Below are 14,569 nucleotides of genomic sequence, written 5' to 3'. Positions count from 1 at the left end.
ACACGACCGCTCGACATAACTACGTAAAACCAATAAGAACATAAGAATGAATTTTTGTCTGTATGCCCTTATAGACTAGGAAACGGCATGAACATTTGTATGTAAAGGTTTTTGGAAACGATGAAGATTCTTATGATGGTATTAGACCCCTACTCTTCTGGAAGGGGGACTCCCATACAAATGAAGTACAAATGTCTGCTTTAATCGAAAATTAATCTAAAAAATGGAATCCAAATTTGCGAATTTCGAATACTTAACCTTTTAAATAATGTAACAAATATATAATTAATCAGTTTTAGGTGGAACGAAGCTCGTCGGTTCTAATAGTATAGTATATTAACAATATATTCCACCTCGTGAGTCTTCATATGTTGAATAATGGGCAGCTGCTGGAGCCACCCCATTTTTACACTACGTTTCACAGTTGAATAATAGATAATACCCTAAAAGTAGGCAATTATTTATGGTTGAAATGCGCTATTTAGGAACGGGGATGGTTATGATTTTTTTGATGAGCTTGGAAAGTATTGAAGTTGCAAAAGGAAAACGGTCCTGTCAGCCACATAAGGGTAAAAATACTACGGTGTTGCTATCACTTTTGATATAATTCATGGTCTGCGTAAAAATCTGAATAGAAGTATTGTATGTTAACACTTTTTTTAAAATAAATGCCATTGCCGGATTTTTTGTTCGTATTTTTCCTAAAATCAAATCACAAAGAATTGTGCGTGGTATCTTTTGAGCGTGTGTTTGATATGCTCACAAACACATTCTCCCGCTCTATTCCGAAGTGTGCTGCTGCCAAAGAAAACGAACAGTCTCGATTTTATTTAGTGAAAAATAGAGCAAATATTGCATAAATTTGCTCTTTGTGGTGATAATCAAGTGGTGATAAAGTGTAAAAAGTAGTTTACGTACCTAATTTGTCGGGTCATACGCAATAAAGAGGAGAAACAGGCGATCCAAAAAAGTAAGTAACAGTTTGCTTCTCGTGCGCTGCTTTCTTTGGCAATGCAATAATGGCAAAGATTTCGTAGGTGCAAATTTGTTTCGGTGATTAACACATCAAATTCTGTTACTTTTACACAAACAACTTATTTAAATGAAAGCTTAGACTTGAAATTGTGTGATTGAATCAAAATTATGTTCATAAATAGTGTATGTTTGCTGGAAAACGCAAATATTGTTGAGGGTGCCAACAACTGTCGCACCCTGCCAAAGCCGTATTCTACCCTATTTAAAAAGTTTCCGACAGCATTGATGAAGAAATCAAAAAACCAGAACGAATTTTCGAAACAAATTCGCAAAAGATTTTCCAGAATAAAGAATATTTAAAAAAAACCTCCAATGGTATTTTTAGAGGAATTTCAAAAAGAATTTCTTGAGATTATTAGGATTTTAAGAAGAAATTCCAAATCTAATTTCTGCAGAAATATCTATTGTAATTTCCGAAGATATTCCCAGATTTCTTCCAGTAATTTAAAGAATTAATTTAGAATTTACCTCAGGAGTTCCTTCGGAACTCAAAACTATCTCTTCATTTTTTTCGGAATTTCTTTCATTCATTCATTTAGAAACACATTTATGTATTACCTATTAAAATTTCTGTAGAAATATCTGTGAAAAATATTTTGAAAATCCTTTCGAAAATTCGCGAAGGAATTTTTTCAGCAATTTGTTTAGATATTTTTTGCTTTTTTTATGAAATCATTTAGGAATACCTCAGGAAATTGAAGAAATGAGGAATCACTTTTTATTTCAGGAATTCATAAAAAAAATCTCTAGAAGTTCATTTAGAGCATTCTCCAGCAAATCTTTCAGAACTTCCTCCATGATATCCATTAGAGAATTACTTAGGACATTCCTTAGAATTTTTTTCAGCAACTCTTTTAGAAACTTCTTGGGGAATTCTTCCGGATTTTTTTTCATAATTTCCGTAGAATATCCCTATAAAAATTCGGAGTTCCTTTAAACACTTCTTAGGAAATTCATTTAGATTTTTTTTCGGAAATATCATCGAAAAATCCTTTGAAAGTTAGGAAATTACTTTAAAAAATTATTTGTAAATTTCTTTACCTTTGAGAATTCCTTTAGAGAATCCTTCTGACACTCCTTTTTACATTTCTTAGGAAATCCCTTTAGGAAATCTTTGACTACTCCATTGAAAATTACATTAAAAAAATCTTCCACACATGTTGTTGGAAATGCCTTCATATGTTCTTTCCGATTTTTCTTCGGGAATGAATTCAGGAATTCCTTCGGAAAGTACTTTACGTTCTCTTTTGAAAATTCCTCCAGAAACCCTATCAGAAATTATTTTTTTCATCAGTACAGTAAATTTTTGTAAGAATTTTTCCAAACAGATTATCGGATTGAATACAGGTACATTGTATGGTTTTCTTCTTCTTCAATGGCTCTACATTCCAACTGGAACTTGGCCTGCTTTTCAACTTAGTATTCTATTAGCCTTGGCCGGATTTAGCCGGAAGGGGGCCCCGGGTCCGACAGTGTGTGAGGGCCCCAAAATGTACAAAAAAGGTAGGTTTTGGTACATAAGATTTGTGGTAGCCCGGGGCCACTGCACCCCCGGACCCCCTCCGGCCCTACTATTAGCATTTCCTCAGATATTTATTGAAAGCTTTTCTATGCCCGTCAACGCATGAGTATGAATCTTGTGTGTCAAGTACAATGGATACACTATGCCCAAGGAGTCGAAAATGTTTCCCACTCGAAAACATCCTAGATCGGACCGAGAATTGAACTCGCCATCTCCGGATTGGCAATCCTACGCCTTTGAATGGTTTTACTAAAGGAAAAAAGTCCTAAAATAATTTCTGCAGAAATTCTCAATGGAACTGCTTTAGCAATTCCTTTGGAAGTTTTATCAAAAAAATCTCTGGTTCAAATCCGCTAAAGATAGCAGATAACCAATTTATGCATATTACCGTCGTCGACCAGTGAGAGCGATGACCCATTGTCACCACCGACGGCGGTATTGCAAACAGTGTAAAGAAAATCAAGCCCTATGTTTACAAGTTATTTCCTTTGCTTTTAATAAATAATAATGGGGAATTCAATTTTGCAAGTCATTTTTTTTGGTGATCTATTTGGCATTACAGTCTGGCTTTTGAATCAAAACAACGTGTAGTTGATTTTCATTAAAAAACCACAACATGTAGTTGTTTTTTTTATTCAAAACCCATACTGAAACGCCAAAAAAATCATCGGAAAGTACATCGAAAGCAATCGACATTATCAAAACAAGAGTCATTTTTCTTAAAATCGAACAAGTTTGTAGGAATTGTTCGCAAGAAAAGCTGTTCCACACTGCTAGTTGAATCAAAATGTAACGTTATACTGAAGTTTACCTGTACACCCATTTGAAACTCACTATAAGAAAGGCAATAAAATTGCAAATGTTAGCTTTACTATCATAACAGAAGTAATAACTCAAGATACTATTACAGTTCTGTTGCTCACGGTGTGTTTGTCCGAAGGGGCTTATTTTCAAAAAATCAGTAACTCTAAAACACCCACTACACAAAAGTAGAGGTTCTCCTCTTTCTCGGAGGTGCATTTTTAAAATGTTCTATCGGGGGTCATTTTTCCATACATTTTTTGGGGGGTTAAATTGGCTATCATTTGAGATTTCTATGGAGTTTGCACCAAAAATAGTGTAAAAAATAAAAATTGTTCATGATTCCCCGATAGAACATTTTAGTTCACCCACGATATGAAAGAGGAGAGCATATACTTTCACGTGGTGGATGTCCCAGAGATACTGATTTTCAAATAATAATATTTCCCCATAGAGACACCGTGTGTTCGTATCATAAATACTTATTTAATGAAATTGTCCATGTCCCATGAAAAATGTCGTTGTGACGCTATTGGTGGCACTCTCGAGCGAATAACAAAGGAATCATTTTTTTGTTAAATATCTTGGCTGTGCATATGCACAGCATATGTTTCGAAATGGACAAATTGATATGAAATTTGCGAAAAAGAATCCACGTGTCTTGGAGGGACTCGAACCCTCAACCTCCTACTCTCTAGATAGGCGTGATAACCCCTACACAAAAAAAAATGGTTTTCGTACGGCCGAGTTGCCGAATAATATGCAATTAATTGTAATCAAGTGTCGGTCTTTCACCGTCATTAGTCGTCTGAGTACACGCGACCGCTTACGTTAAGGCAATCAAACTCATCAAATGCTTTAGCCAAGCAAGCCTTTGGCACAGCAGAGTGCGATTGAATTCGCATTCTATACCGTCCCGCCCAGACAGTTACTGGGGGGCATGGAGTGCGATCCTCTCGTTTAATAAATAATGTGCAATCGCTTGGCTGTGGGTATACAATAGTAAAGCACATGTGGAGATTGGACAAATCAAGCATCCGAAAGATATTCAATTTGCAAAAAAGAGCTAACCGCGGTGGAGGTTGGTACTCGGATTCTGATGGCTTTTCCGCAAACGTGACCTTTAAGTGGTCTTGTTGTGTAGGGGTTATCACGCCTATCTAGAGAGTAGGAGGTTGAAGGTTCGAGTCCCTCCAAGACACGTGGATTCTTTTTCGCAAATTTCATATCAATTTGTCCATTTCGAAACATATGCTGTGCATATGCACAGCCAAGATATTTAGCAAAAAATGATTTTCGTACGGCCGAGTTGCCGAATAATATGCAATTAATTGAAAGGAATCAGGTCTAACTCAAGCTTATAAAAATACTAAAATAACCCCACGAAAGTTATATAACGTAACGAGTAGCACACATGTTCTAAACCAGTTACAGCAAGCTACTTATAACCCGATTCGGTCACAATCAAGTTGCTGCAACCAAGTTAGTTTGTAATGTGTTGCTTTGGATATAAACAAATACCAATTCATCTAAATTAAATTTTTGTTACATTTGCACTGAACAATATTTTAAAATGTCATTCACAGAGCGTAACGGTTCATACAAAAAACGTACTATTACAATATTTTTCGCTCGTAAATTCTTCAGTTTTATGCCTTTTCCTGGTGACAATGTAGAGGCAAAATAGAATTGTAATTTAGAAGATGGGTAGCTTTACTTGTCAACATCGCAGTTAATAACTGTGGATGTGCTAAATGAACACTAAGCTGCAAGGCGGCAATGTCCCAAAGGGGAATGTAATGCCAATAAGAAGAAGAAGAATTATATTTTCCTCCCTAATTTTACATCAGTTCTAAACAGAAGAGTAAAGGAGTAATATAATATTTTTTGAAGATATAAACCCTTTTCAAATGATATTCTTGATTTTAAAAAGTGTTTTGTTTGCTAAATTAGGCAAATTCTCATAGAACATTTAATTCTTTTGGGTTCTGAGATGATTATGGCATTCACTAGTTTAGTTTCGGATGAAAAACCACTGAAAATTGAAATTTCTATTTTACCGAGAAAAAGTTTTTGTTAAACTTTTTTCCTCAAAAGTGTCCAGCTTGCGATGTATAGACGATTTGTAGGAAACATATTTACCTATCTTGAGACAAAATTTTGTCCAAATCAAACATCCGAACTTGTACAATGTGCTGAAAATCTAATAGAATTTCAATTGTTGGGCTTGTCTTTCACAATCTTAGTTTGATATAATACGATGCAAGACTGGCTTTGAAAATTTGTTCGTTTCCTGAGGAAACTAAGTTGCCAAGAACACTTCCGGATATGTGACCAATGTGTCCAAAAGCTTTGAAAATTTCGACAGTTGGGCTTGTACTTCAAAATCATCAAGTTTAAGCTTGAGTTTTGAAATCAAATGACCAGTGTCCAGTAACCTAGGGAACCACATTCCTGGTACATCCGAAACCGGATACTAATGATCCAATTGTACCAAAACATTCTACTGATATCAGACGGTAATTATTGAGCACATTTTCATCAACGGTGTGGGCATTTTATTATTAGTTATCAATGGTTATTACTCATCAAAGCGACTGAAACAGATTGGGCCAGATTTGAATCCAGTGTAGGAGGATACTTCATTTGACGTAAGCTCATCGAGGAAAAGCTGTAGCCTATCAAGTTTCAAGTAAGTAAGTACCAATGGTTTTAATAAAACCATCCTTTTTACCACATCTAATTTGTAATGGCAGCAGATGGCAGATTTTAATATAATTATGCATAAGAACCTTACAGAAACTTAAATTCTGGCATATGCAATTTCGGAAGATTTTAATGCAACCTTACACTTTTGTATTATTTTCATACAGTATCTGTATAAAAAGCTTACATTTCTTGTACTAAAACCTTGAAGATTTGTGCGATTTGTGAGATTTGTTTTTCCGGATGGACATCATTGTCAAATGGATACATTTTCTAAAAATAGTCATGTAGAAGCTTATTCTCTAAACATGTAATGGTAATGGACAACAAAATGAGCCAACATTCCATTTCCACTTCCTAGCCCAGGTAGAAACTGATTAATGCACTCTTCTCTTTGATAAGCACGAAAGTATGCCGTTTTATCACTCAAACACGAACTGTACAAACTGGTACTATGATCCGGAATCACAAAAAAATGTATTTTTGATAGGAAATTTTAAACTTTTCATTGCAATTAATGTTGTTACAGATTTATGAAAAAATCTGTAGTTATCGTATTTTATTCTATTTGCATTCATCCGATCTTTACATGAAAACTAAACATTTGTTTAATGCGAGTAAGTATGCAACTCAATGACACTAAACGAGAAATGTGCATTTCACCTATCATTCATTTCTATATTTAACACTAAAAATAATATCAACAAAACAAACAATTCACGTCCAAAGAGCTCTTCAAATAGAAAATTCATTTCCAACTTACTTTTATAAGACATTATCCTCCTCGAACTTTCCTCAGACACACTTCCCGTCAATCACGAAGTACTCCAAAATATCCCCAAGAAAATCGTTTGCAATAAACTTTTTTTTGTCAAGTCCAAGGCATTATTTCCACATTTAGCCTCTTCATCTATAGCCACACCACACCGAACACGATCATCGCAAACCGCGGCTCGTAAAACAAAAACAATGTAATAAGTCGCGAGCTCTGCAACAAACTGACCACCAGTGGAGCATTGTCTACTACCCGTTGGATCCTGCCCGCTACTTAGAACAACTGATAGCACTACTAACAAACAAATTACAACCAACTACACACTACCAAGCATTCATTCGGCTAAGCACCGGGGAAGCTTTCTTACAAACTGTGATGAATGGCTGGGTGGCGGTACCTCGACCGCCTAGCGAGAACCCAACACACGTGACAATGGAGCTTCTTTTGCCTTCAAACGGTGGCAATGTCATTGCCATGTTTGGTGTTTTCCGAAAAGTTTTGTATAACTTTTTTCCCTTAAGTGTATATAGAAGACCGTCTGCTAACTTTATCAACAGAAGGAAAACATAACTTCGGCTTGACTGGAAGGTGTTCAGCAATAACGTGACTTCGTTAGAATGGTTACTGGAACATGGTAAGTAGTGCAACACTCTTCATTCTTCTGTAGATCATAAGCTGGTAAGCTCCGGTGGACACGTGGTCTCTCCGGTGCAGATCAAGGCGGAAGGGGAGTGTGTGGGTTTTTGCCAGGGGGTTGGATGGATACAATAAAAACAAGAACAGGACAGCCAAGCCACTACAACGTTGTTGCATATTTACAGTATCCAAATGAAAATTATTATTCTAAACAATCCGTGACTTTATGGCAGTATTTGGATCGGGGAGCTATCTGCCCATTGCTGTTGTTTGGCGTTGCACTGCGGCAGTTGAACGGTGGGGTATTTTTGCCTAATGACAGGAAAAATAATAATTTAAAGTTGAAAAATTATTCGATTAGATTTTGTAAAGTATGACATATTTCGATCGTTGGATGAGTTCCGGTCCGATTTGGAAAATGTCCAGGAAGCTATTTTTATAGAGGCCATATGATATAGGACAACCAGAAAGATAAATACTCAGATAAGCATTTTCAAAGGTTTATATTTTCGACCACATAGAAAGAACGAATATGAATATGATTTGTTGCTCATCTGTAACCTATTTTCATCGCTGGTTCTGAGACTTAATAAGCTTATCCCGGCACTGGGCATGCTTTCGAAATGACGAATGAATGAACTTGAAGGTGAGATGAATGACTACTGCAGTGTGCAATCATCCGAGCTAAAAGTCACGTTGCCAACTGCCACATTTTTCCACGGTTAGATCTGTGACATAATGTCATCAGAAGTTTTACAAATTGTCCATTGTAGACGGGATTGATTCGAATCGCACAAATCACGTTCACACGCACCCCCAAAAACTGGTTCATCTCTGCCGATCGATATGAAAAATTGATCGAATCATCATTGTTATGCTCACGTCTATCCGGGGGAAGAGGCTTCGAACGGGCCTCATTGTGGGAAAAATTATTCATACTCACGAAGCTCGACGGGGCCGAGCATCTCCGCGGCGGCGGCGGCCGAGGTGAGACCTACCAACAACAAATTGAGGTCTCTATTTTCTTTGCTCACGTTCTCGTCTTCTGGTCGTGGCATATTCGCATCACTCACAACAAACTATAACACAGTGTCAACAGTAGCCGGAACCGTTTCCGCACACAATTCTGCTGGGTATGTTTTGTTTTTATCGTGCACTTCCGATCTCAGCACAGAAATATCCACCTATAGTTGATTGATTGGTTATGCTTGTTTATGCTGTCAGTAAGAGAGATCATGATATGTGATTATCCTAAGACTTCACCAAGGATGAAAAAAAGGGTGAAGATAAACAAGACGCCCGCATTTTGGCATTAATGTCGTGGTACATTATAAAGCTGTCGAGGCTGTTTACTTAGAAGCGACATGGCATTGATTGATACAGGACAAAAAACTGATCAGTAAGGTACACTGGGGGAAGTGGAAAAGGAAAAATCGATAGTGCATGTTTGAATTAGTGTAAAACAAGTTTAAATGATCTAAATGCATTCAATCAAAATGGGCTATGAAAAACAGTCAATTTTGCACCAACTATGCGGTAATTCATACCATTTTGGAAATTTGTGGAAATAGATTTTAAAATTCATCCCTAGTGGGATGGGGTAAGTGGAAAACCCATGTTACCTTGACCTTTAATAGTGATGAGTAGTTACATATAACTAAAATCAATACGATAATTGCTCTGAGTATCTTTTGTGGAATAATTTCATTATCCTAACGGAATAGATCCTCAAGGAATTCTCGTAATAGCTAGGGTAGGGCTGGTTTTGCCTTCTCGAACACTAAGTGTACGTAAAGTCTATATGTTCGCCCCAAAGATGAACTTTTTAAAGGAAAAATGGGACTCACAGGGTTATAAACTAATCAACTTAGTTTAACGAATTGATATGATGTCTGTATGTGCGTATTTGTATGTATGTGTGTGCGCAAAGCACGTACAAAATTATCAGCTATTCTTAAGCACTTGTCCTTAACCAATTTGTTCGCAAAAAAATTGCATTCAACGGCGAAACTTGTTATGAATAAAAATAATTGTGAATTATACAATATATTTACCTATCAGTGCTATTTTTAACTTTCTTATACATTTTTTTTCATATGTAAAACATGTGAAAGGCATCAATACCGATAGGTGGATTAATAAGGCATTTTCTCATTTATATGAGTCCAATCACCACTGGAATCGCAATGATAACAAAGAAGGAACATATTAAGGTTCACAGCTATCGAAATAAACCCTGGAAGGAAGGAAAAATTGCGTGATTAGAACATTATCCACTTCCCCGCAGTGTTTGATACCTGGGGTAAGTGTAAAATCTTTGAATTATTTGCTTTCTTGGTACAAACCACTACCCATTGAATGGGATTAGCTTAATTGTATTATAATGGTCACCTGTGATATAAATTCACTTGAAAAAAGAACAATTGGTGCAAATAAGAACTGATTTTATGAATGCAAAAATCAACTTTTCGCGAAACCTAAAATTACAGTTCAAGCGTTAACCGTGTTAGTGTATGTATTATACAAATTTCAACATAGTATTAGTGTGAGCATCAAAGTATATTCTTGCATAATGTTATGATGTGGTAAAAACTGTAAAGTATGTACAATTCCAATTTTTCGAGTCGATTTTTACACTTACCCCCTTTTTCCACTTCCCCCAGTGTACCTTATATTAATTGGTATTTCATGATGGTTTGAACTTAACCTTTGAGAAGAAATGATAAATATTTCAATGTGTTCATAAACCCTTCACGGAACTCTTATCAATCATTTTACGATTCATAATTTTCAAGAGGGATTCACACAATAATTATGAGATTATATTAGTTGAGGTAAATGGAATACAGGGCGGAATTTTGTTGTTGCTGAAAATATAACTTTTGTTCACAAAATCTTTATGCTAGTAAAATAAAAGCTTAGAAAACATTCCGTTGGTTTGTGCATGGGTTATTTATTTATTTATTTATCTTCATCTTCAGTGTTAACTGTACAGACTGGTTTAAAACTTAAAATTTGCCTTAATCTAGTTTTGAATATCGTTCTGCTACAATTAAAATCGAACCAATCAATGTCGTGATTTTGCCCAAACATTGTGGAGTGTCGGACAGACTGGAAGAGCTGACGTTGGTGGGAGCGACGGGCTGGAACATGAAAGTTAACTTGCTGCAAGAACTCATGGCAGTCTAGGTAGTTATTTATAATGTCACATGCAAAAACCCTCTGCAAATCTCCACGTCGTTGTCGAAGGGTTTCGAGTCGAATCAGTTGGCATCGCACCTCGTAGTGCGGTAACCTCAAAGGATTATTCCACGGCAATCGGCTGAGGGCAAAACGAACAAAACTGTGTTGGACCCTTTCGATTCGCGTCATCTGGATTTCGTGATAGGGCGCCCACCTGCACAGTAGACATCTTCATGTTTTCAAAAAGTATCAAAAATTCAACCGGTCAGCCCAGAATCACAATTCTTATACTAAAATAAGTCTCCTGTCAAATTTTCAGCTAATTCGGATAAAATTTCGAGGTGGCTCAAGTTGATTTAGTGTTTTTGGGCTATTTTCAATTTTGGAAAAAAAAAATTAAATACAGTTGATTTGTTTACATATCTTCTAATTTTCGCCAATCTACAATATTTTTTCAAGTGATGATTAGAAGAATTAGAAAACATAGGTATTTTAAACGAAAAGACTCATGTTATTATGTGTGATACTGCTTCGCATCTTCTTATCTTATCTTTTAGGATTCAAGAACTCTGTCTTTCAATTTCAATCAAAACATTCCTCGAAGGACGTCAAATGTTTTCACCTCTGAAGGCAGCAATTCATTTCTAATTATACCGGTGTGGGAAGGATCTTGCCTGTTCTGGACTTACAAAATGAAATTTGGTGAGAGAATTCCATTCTATATATTATCAATTTACATTAAAACTATATGAAACTATATAATTATATATAAAAAAAACCATCAGGGCACCCGATTGAAGCGATTTGGATAGGAAGAGTGGAATCGCCAACTTCCTGTTGTTAACATCTCGTGGATAAAGGGCTGGCTCTTCTCCCCATCTATTGGGTCAATCTGGGAAACGAGGGCTAGATTATATTATTGTATGTACGAACTTTCTTCTGGAAGGAGATTCTCTATTCATCCCGTGGATTCGCATAAGTGTTTCTGCTTATGGAACCACCCCACCCATTTTTGGCCCTTCATACAGGAGTTTGATGAAATGCAAACAATAATGTAATCATGATCAAATCGTTTGTCAGGTGCAGGTGCCTTGCTACAATAGATGGTAGTATCATCATCATCATCATTTTCAATTTTGGAAAAAATCTAACAAGAGATATAAACGTCGAAAACTATCGCAACAACCTCTATACGGAAGCTTTGGGTGTGCTCTACAAGTCTTGTGAACATTGTGATTCGTTCCGTTCACGTTTTGTCCATGTTAAAGTGATTTTCAAGCTATTAAGTGCATAAAAATATTGTTTCCCCTAAACGTCGTTGTTCTACAAAATTCTTGAATTTATGACAAATGATTTCTAATTTATTATATTATTATTCCTCTTTTTTCCCTGGAAATTTGAGTAATATAATTGTCACTATGCGATTTATCGTTAAATTCTTAAAAATCAGAAGCTGAACGTTTGTCATAAATTTGCACGTTAGGATTTCTTCAAACAAGTTGTTCGAAATAAAGACAAAAAAAAAAAACTCTATCGAAAGCCTTCGAAAAGTCGATGTAAATGCTGTCAACTTGACATCTCTTCTCCAGGTTATAATTCAGCATGCTAGTGTAGGTCATCAGGTTTGTAAAAGTTGGGCGTTTTCGTACAAAGCCATGTTGGTACTCAGAGATAACAGGTTTAGCAGCCACATACATACGTTCATGACTCAGCAGTTCGAGTGTTAGGCCAGACAACTAAGAATCGAGATTGGACGATAGTTCTCAACATTATGGGAGCTGCCCGCCTTATGAATTGGGGTAACTGGGGTAATTGGGGTAGCTGCTGACTCCTAGCGCAAGTGACATGTTGAACAAAATGCAAACCGGCAATCCTAATACGTCAGCACATCGTTGAATGAAAACAGGAGGTAGTCTATCTGGACCTGGACCTTTCGATGGATCGACAGCTCCTAATGTTTTTGAAATTTCAGCTACGGAGAATGTGGGGCGCGGAAAGTTCATGTTGTATGATGGAAGAGAGTTAAGAAGGTCTGCCGAATCTGGAGGAGGATTCGTATTGTACACCGACTTGAAAAAACTTGCGAAAAGCTCAGCAGATTCAGCGATATCATTTGATGTAACATCAGCAAAACTCACAGTGGATAACATCGCATGCGATTTTTTCCTGGTTTTGATGAAACGCCAGAAAGCTGACGGGTTCGATTTAGCTTCATTTTGTACACGGTGAACATACTCACGAAAGGTAGACGACACGAGATTTTCGTACTCCGATTCAACGGTTTGCTGAAGAGCACCTCTTTGTCGCAGTCCGGTTACGGAAAAATCTGTGACGCGTTTTACGGAATATGTTACGTCGATGCTGTAGTTCAGCGTTCCACCAGAGTTGCTTGTACGTCCTCCGAGGTAAAGATCTACGAAGAGGAACATGCCTGCTTATCGTGTCGAAGATCGCGTTGTAGAATAATGTAATCGAGGTTTTAGTATTGTCTCCACTGAGTATCTGGAACCAATCTAGTGAATTAAGCTCGTGCTTCACAGCCTCGTAGTCACAGCGAGAGAAGTCAAAATCTAAGTCCATTTCTTCCACTGCACATTGGAGACGATGAACCGGGTTACGAAAGTGCAGACGTAGAACGAACGGTTTGTGGTGGCGGTCAGGGCTTAACATTGAATATGGTGCTTCAATAAGCTCAGCTTCGTAACTGTCGCTTCTTCTTCTTCTTCTTCTTATTGGAATTACATCCCCACACTGGGACAGAGCCGCCTCGCAGCTTAGTGTTCATTAAGCACTTCCACAGTTATTAACTGCGAGGTTTCTAAGCCAGGTTACCATTTTTGCATTCGTATATCATGGGGCTAGCACGATGATACTTTTATGCCCAGGGAAGTCGAGACAATTTCCAATCCGAAAATTGCCTAGACTGGCACCGGGAATCGAACCCAGCCACCCTCAGCATGGTCTTGCTTTGTAGCCGCGTGTCTTACCGCACGGCTAAGGAGGGCCCCTGTCGCTTACAAATGCTAAGTCAAGAAGTCTTCCGTTCGAATTCGTTCGAAGAAGCGTTGGTTGGCAAGTATCCTTCCACTTCGTCATCATATAACCATTCGAGCTGAGAAAAGTTGTAATCCCCAACTACGATTACGGTGTCACAGGGAGTAGTTATGTTGACGATTTGATTTACACAGTCGGAATGCGCAACACACATATCGGGATCACTGTTCGGCCTCAAGTAAATGCCACAGATGTAAACGGATTTATGGGTGAGCATAACCTTCACAACAACCTGCTCAAGTGTTTCACTCTCCGATAGATGAACCGACAAACTTGTCAGAGTGCATTTAACTGCGATGAGAGTTCCTAAACCTCGTTGGAGACTACTAGTCGAGCTGCTGCGATCGCATCGATAGATGTTGTAATTATCAGCAAGTTCGGTGTTTTGCACATAACTTCTGAGCCATGTTTCAGTAATAACTATAATGTCATAATCGTTAGATGCAGCGGCAAGGAAGAATTCGTTGGTTTTCGTGCGCATTCCACCAACGTTTTGATATTGCCTGATTTTCTCAAAATTGCACACGGCGTTCCCTTCAGGAAAGGTACCGCCGCGCTTTCTGCAGCCCGTTTACTTGATTCTTATGGGTGGATAGCATTGCGGTGTTTCGTTTGGCGCGGCCGTACCTTTCGACAATCATTCGCCGCGTGAGGTTTTGTGCAAGTACCCATTTGGAAAAATTACAAACGCCGCGCAGTGTTTCATATCCAGAAAATTTGACAATAATAAACTGTTAGTGGTACGGATCCTGCACCCGGTATCGACGACGTTGATATTGGTAGCAGTATTGGCGAAGTGGTCAATGGTTGCGCTCCAGTAAAATTAGAGATACAGTGACTGACATGAGTAGGAGCCA

The 14,569-nt window shown here is 37.5% G+C and overlaps 1 protein-coding gene across 4 annotated transcripts in view; it reads right to left on the bottom strand.

The window, feature by feature from the left end:
• Window positions 1-14,569, bottom strand: part of LOC134206234 (protein single-minded) — a 131,795-nt gene that overhangs the window by 85,560 nt on the left and 31,666 nt on the right. Inside the window, exon 1 of one of the 4 annotated variants that reach the window (XM_062681923.1) lies at window positions 6,828-7,023. The exons of the other annotated variants lie outside the window; for them this stretch is intronic. Coding sequence (XP_062537907.1) covers window positions 6,828-6,840 — 13 coding nt within the window. The 5' untranslated portion in view covers window positions 6,841-7,023. Of the gene's footprint in view, window positions 1-6,827; window positions 7,024-14,569 lie in introns of those variants that run through there. 4 annotated transcript variants of the gene reach the window in all.

Source organism: Armigeres subalbatus, chromosome 1, assembly GCF_024139115.2.
Source record: "Armigeres subalbatus isolate Guangzhou_Male chromosome 1, GZ_Asu_2, whole genome shotgun sequence".
Lineage (NCBI taxonomy): Eukaryota > Metazoa > Arthropoda > Insecta > Diptera > Culicidae > Armigeres > Armigeres subalbatus.
This window is presented reverse-complemented; position numbering and strand designations above follow the sequence as displayed.